Source organism: Eschscholzia californica, unplaced genomic scaffold (assembly GCF_041429995.1).
Source record: "Eschscholzia californica isolate CP2 unplaced genomic scaffold, dmEscCali1.0.p SCAF_1, whole genome shotgun sequence".
In the NCBI taxonomy this organism is placed as follows: domain Eukaryota; kingdom Viridiplantae; phylum Streptophyta; class Magnoliopsida; order Ranunculales; family Papaveraceae; genus Eschscholzia; species Eschscholzia californica.
The window spans coordinates 26,675,253-26,680,937 of NW_028238198.1; the positions used below are offsets into that span (position 1 = coordinate 26,675,253).

General features: G+C 37.0%; 1 protein-coding gene across 1 annotated transcript; it reads right to left on the bottom strand.

Moving 5' to 3' along the window:
• Positions 1 to 1,352: 1,352 nt before the first annotated feature.
• On the bottom strand, positions 1,353 to 2,638 carry LOC147565577 (thaumatin-like protein 1). The gene is made up of 2 exons (XM_086652075.1): positions 2,336 to 2,638; positions 1,353 to 2,242 (listed from the first exon to the last, which is right to left on the bottom strand). Exons 1-2 carry the CDS (start codon positions 2,379 to 2,381, stop codon positions 1,572 to 1,574), a joined length of 717 nt encoding a protein of 238 aa, XP_086508201.1. The 5' UTR covers positions 2,382 to 2,638; the 3' UTR covers positions 1,353 to 1,571.
• Positions 2,639 to 5,685: the final 3,047 nt, after the last annotated feature.

The following is a 5,685-nucleotide window of genomic DNA, read 5'->3' on the forward strand; positions in this document are numbered from 1 at the left end:
TTGTAAATAAAATCTCTTTGTTCTTGGGCTTCAAGATGTCTTATATAAGGGCAACTCCAATGTGGGGGCTCGGGCTCCCAATTTTGAGAGCCCCTGAATTTTGGGAGCCCCGGAGCTTTGTTCAATTCCAACGTTGGGCTCACAGCAGGGGCTCCCAAATCAAAATAATATACGTGTGTGAAGTACGTGTGCGAAATTTTAATTTTAAATTTCGACTATGAATTAAAATGTGATATTATTCAAGAAAGATAATTTCAAAACGATAAACACAAAAAATACTTAAAAATGAATTATTTAAAATAATAAGAAGATTAAAAAAAAAATTAGTTTAAAAAAATTAAAATAAAGTGGGGTGGATCCCCTTTTTAAGGGATCCACCCCAAATATGGTCGTTGGAGCTCCCAACGGCCATATTTTGGGGGCTGGGAGCCCCCAGCCCGGGCTCCCAGCCCCACCGGGAGCCCAGCCCCGGGGCTCCCGGGTTGGAGGCAAGGGGCTGGGGGTTGGGGCTCCCAAATTCAAATTGAGAGCCCCAGCCCCCTATACATTGGAGTTGCTCTAATAGAGTTAATAGTGTCCTTCAAAATTTAGACCTTAGCCTTTTATGTCAAAACGACTTCCTAATTTAAACCCCTCATCTTTGAACTACGCTATGACATTAATGCAGTGAATTTGAGTGCACGATATGTCCTAGTAAAAAACACGAGAAATGTTATATACACTTACCATTTTTACCTGCCACACTCACATTTCATTTGACTTCAACAAAAATTACCTTCGATGTGAGTGTATATAACAAAAATGGTGTGTATTTATAATTTCCCAAAGAACACAGGTACAGACATGAATTTTTTTTAAAAAAATTGGAAAAGGCCTATGCCATTTGGTTGGGCTGCCCGAACAGTCAAAGTTACATATGTGACGGTTATCCAGACTGATAAGTTGTATGCGGGCTTTCTGTCTAGCATGATTCTCACCCCCAGTTGGAAGTAGCTCTCTCTCCAAAATTTGACAAAAAATTTGAAATAAACCAACATTGATTAGGAGGGATAGGATAGTCATCACAATTTGTGCAAATTGATTTTGCCACCGTAGGAGGGTGCACATCTCAAGTCTTTCAAGTAGGTTACTGGAAGAGCCTTTAGTCGCTTATAAGGAGTACCTCCATTTAGATTTTAGTTGAAAGACCGACGTGGGTTAGTTTTCGAACAACCCCGATTTTGTCAAGTTGGTAGTGTATAGGTTTATTTATGGATGTCCCATTAAAGTGCACTAGAAACTTTTTTTTTTTTTTTTGTTGAACCACTAGAAACTTATTTGCTTACAATTTATAACTCAGTATAAGAACTATATTGGAAGCAAATTTATTCATAAAGTACTTGCAATAATACAAACAAAATTGCGTGTGACAAATTATCGAGAAATACAACAGCTCGAAATTTTATTATCTCTAGCCCTCTGATGCATTTATTTTATTCAAAAGATACATACCCTTGTGCCGAAGGCACAACATCTTTATTGAAACATATTAACCTGACTTTATTCTATATTTACTACTTCCGTTCTTGTTTCTAAGGACAGAAAGTAAAGAGATAATCAGCACCACCAGAACAAGTAAATGTACTGGTTCTGTCATCTTTAGCATAGCTATAAGCTTGAGGACACGCATTCTTAAAGATCTTCGAGTAGTCTGTCGGTGGGCACGTCTGAGGAGTGTTAAAGGCACCAGTACAACAATATTGTGGTTGGTTTAGAGCCACACAAGCACTTTTACAAGCAATAGTGTTTCCATCACTACCCTTGATACTAAAATCAGTTGGGCATACTGAATTTACATTAGCTGCACAACTAGTTGAAGCACAATTGGACCCACCTTGTGGTGTGACTGAGAGAGGTAAATTGAAACCATCCACAAGGCTAATATCGTAAGTGTCTTGACTACCGCCGTTGCCGAGAGTAAATTCAATAAGACTAGCGGGTGGAATAGCTCCAGCACCGTTACATGAGACCTGACCCGAACCACAGTCAGCAGTGGCACAGGTAAATCTCCCCGAGGAGTCAGAGCAACCAGTTCTAGCCCATACCCGACCTGACCAGGAAGGTTGAGCGTCTAGGGATGATGATTCACCATTTTTTAGCTCAAAACCTGTCGAGGATAATGGTGGTCCTGTACCGGTTAATGTACCAGGCCATACTGTGTATGGACAATTGTTTCTGAATGTGAACTTAACGGACAACACTCCTGCATTAGGAAGAAAAAAGATAATATTATATGCTTTTTTGCTTGTAAGAAACAAAATTAGAGACCCAAAAAGAAAAAGGAGATAAATGAAACCTGACAAGGCTTGGAGAACCAAGAGAATGGCAAGTATCTTCTCCATGATGAATACTGATTTTTTCTGATCCCTTTTCTTGCTTAAGAGAGAGTTTATTGATCTTGTTTTTTGCCTTCATTGCCCTAGCATTCACGTACATATTTATAGGAAATTTTTGAATTGATTCATTGGAAAATTCTAAGTCCGCGAAGGAAATAAACATCTTAAATTTCTTCATTGTGGAAAAAACGATAACGAATTTGTCATTTGGTTAAATGCATCCAAAGAAAAGAAGTTTTTTATTTCAAGAGTGGGGTTTTACTTGCTATCAAGAATACTCATGCAAATTTTAATGTCTCATTTAGGTTGGGTACTTGGTTGTGTATAGTACTTAAGTGTTCCTGCTTGGACCAATTTCTATTCCATTCATAAAACCTCTGTAAAATATAGTGTGAATATATGTGAAATTACAAATTTTATTTTGTTTGATTTACGTGGAGGGAAAGAAAACCCTTAATCTTTGAAAATTCTTAACAGGTACATTGTGTATGCTTTTTCGTTAAATCATTCCTAAAATTCGATTCGAGGTATAAATTGACTTGACCCAAATTTCTGAATATTTTTTCCCACTCATGATGTCTCGTATGAATGGTTGGCTCGATTCGATTTGGTTATGAGTTTATTTGAAACAGACAAAACCAAGCCTAACTTTTTTTTTTTTGAGATTCATGAGTCTAACTGAAGAGATGGTTGCCTAAAATAATATGAAATGATAGTATGTATTTCAAATCCTGAAAAAGAAACAAACACATTAAGTTGATATGAGAAACTAATCTGCATATACACAAATTAGAGTCTTAGATACGCCAAGAAAATATGCAACAGTCTGTGACATTGTTAGGCTAGAAAATGAGTAGGCTTGTTAATTAGATTGAATACTTCCTAAAATGTCGATATCACGATGCTTTAGTTTTGATTTTCAATTTGACTAAAATGAATTAGATTCGAAGAATTTAACTGAGGTGTTTAATGTTTGATTCCGATGTTTTGGTACTATCCAGTTTACCAATTAGACACAGAATGCCTGCGGAGAACTGGTTGAAAATTAAATCACCAAGTTGGTCCAGAAAACGTGTTCCTGACTTCCCGGCTTCCCGCGGACAGTGGATGTACCAACAAACGTGTTATTTGGGTCGAGTGTTTGAATTTAACCCTAGTTAAGGAAATGTAGGATTATGGTTATAAACGTTTACTAACTTACGTAAAAAAAAATAATTAGTTTGTTAACACAAAAGTTTTGGGGCTTTACTGTAAGTAAAAATTTGACGTTTTTTTTAAGTTCAAGTTTTTTTCGCTTTTGACTTTAAAATTAAGTTACTTAGAGTAAATCCAACTCTAAGGGTTTGAGGTTCAAAATTCAAATTTTAACCCTCAACCCCTTAGTCCAACCCGGAATGCTACTCAGCCCGAAGACAACCCTCAATCGTCTACAAATAGAGTCAAGTGAGGGCCTTCCCCACACGATCGATGGGGTTCCACAATCATGTGGGGAAGTCCACTGGCAGTTGGATTTAGCTCCAACCACTCAAATTGGGTTGATTCCCTATTTATAAGTAATCAGCCCATAATTTCCACCCAAAGAAAATTTTGAATTAAAAAAAGAAAAAATCACACACGTGTTTCACACAGACACAAGATCACACACGTTTTTTGTACACCTAAAAAACATCGACACACGTGTTTTACGCATGCACAAATTTAGGCCTAAACCCCTCTTGGAGTTGAAGTTGATTATTGAGGTAGAGCTCCTTGATATAATTATAAAGTTTATTTCACAAATAGTCTCCTAGTTTATGACCAACTTCCTACGTAGCCTCATAGTTTATTGAAAAATAACCAAATTTTACCCTTCTCTTATTTCTTTAATACAAAGTACCTTTGCAAATCTGGTAGAGAGAGCAATCAGCGAAGTTCAAACTTTGTAAATCTGCTAGAGATAGACTCTCGATTTTTATCTACAGAGAGAAATCTGAAGGAGATGTCCTTCGACCAAAGATGCAATCCGAACAATTTGTCGGATAGGACAATTGATGAAGAAGATCATCAAATCTGGACGATTTAGGGGGTCGTAGTGTTTAGCTAGAAACCAAGTACGATCGTCGAATTACGAAGTAATTCACGGCTAACTCCGACCGGATCCTACATCGGGTTACACAAACAAATGTCTATTTGATCGGATGCTATGACTAGTGGGATGAGACATATAATCATGGGAGAGTCTTATAAACATGTCTGGTAGCCTAAAAGAAGTTTAGGCAAAGATGTCACGAAAGGCCCGAATGAAGGGATTTTGGGTCGGACCGTGAAAGTGAAGTTTTAGGGTCCGGACAGGGGCCGACCTTGGCTGGCGGTTCCCCTAATGGGGCCGGTCAGATCTGCCCAGTTGGGCTTGATTTGAATGGCCACAACTTAGGGAAATAGGAAAATATAAACTAGTTTCTATTTTCGACTATTTCCTTAATCTTATTTAAAATGACTTTTTGGGAAACCTAATTAGGGTGAGACTCTAACTTAGGATTCTATATAATGTCTTTTAGGGACTTGAATAAGGTGTGTAATTTCTCTTCAAGCTTTCTTATTCTACAACATCAAGTAGAGAAAGAAATAGAGCTAATTCCCAAGCTATCTAACTAGTCACAAAGAAGAAGTTTTTCTAATTAAACCACCATTGGAGTTCTAGCTAGCTACAAGGTGGGAGATCAAATTGATCATTCGGGTGTCTTGAGTATGGGAACAACACTTGAATCTCTTGGTTTTCACATTCGATTGGAAAGGTTCGAGAGAAAACTTAGTGATTAAGGTAATCCTAAAACTCTTAGTTAATTATTAGCTTATGCATGATCATCTTGGGACCTACTAGTGTTAGACATGAAATGTCTGAGATTCCACTTAGAACATTAGAAGACATCACAACCCAACAAAATCTAGTTTTCTTCAAGATTTCAGTGATTCTTCTTTGATATTTGTAATAGTAGCAGATGATGGGTGATTCTTCATTAACCTATTGAAGCTTTTGAACCTCCTATTAATGTTGATTCTTCATCAACCTCATCCTCAACAACACAATCTTATTTATTTGTGTTGGCACTTGTGAACCATTGCCATGGTTGAACTAAAATTAGGAGATACACATCTCTAAGATTATGTTTCTCCATATAGTCATCCTTCTCTATATAAATATAGTTGAGTTTTCATTTCAGGGGTTAATCAATTAGTTTTCCGAGTTTAGAATTTGCATTAGAAGTTTAAGAGGTTAAGAGAGTTCTCTACATATTTTATTCGAATTAAGTTCATTAGAACAATAGCCTCA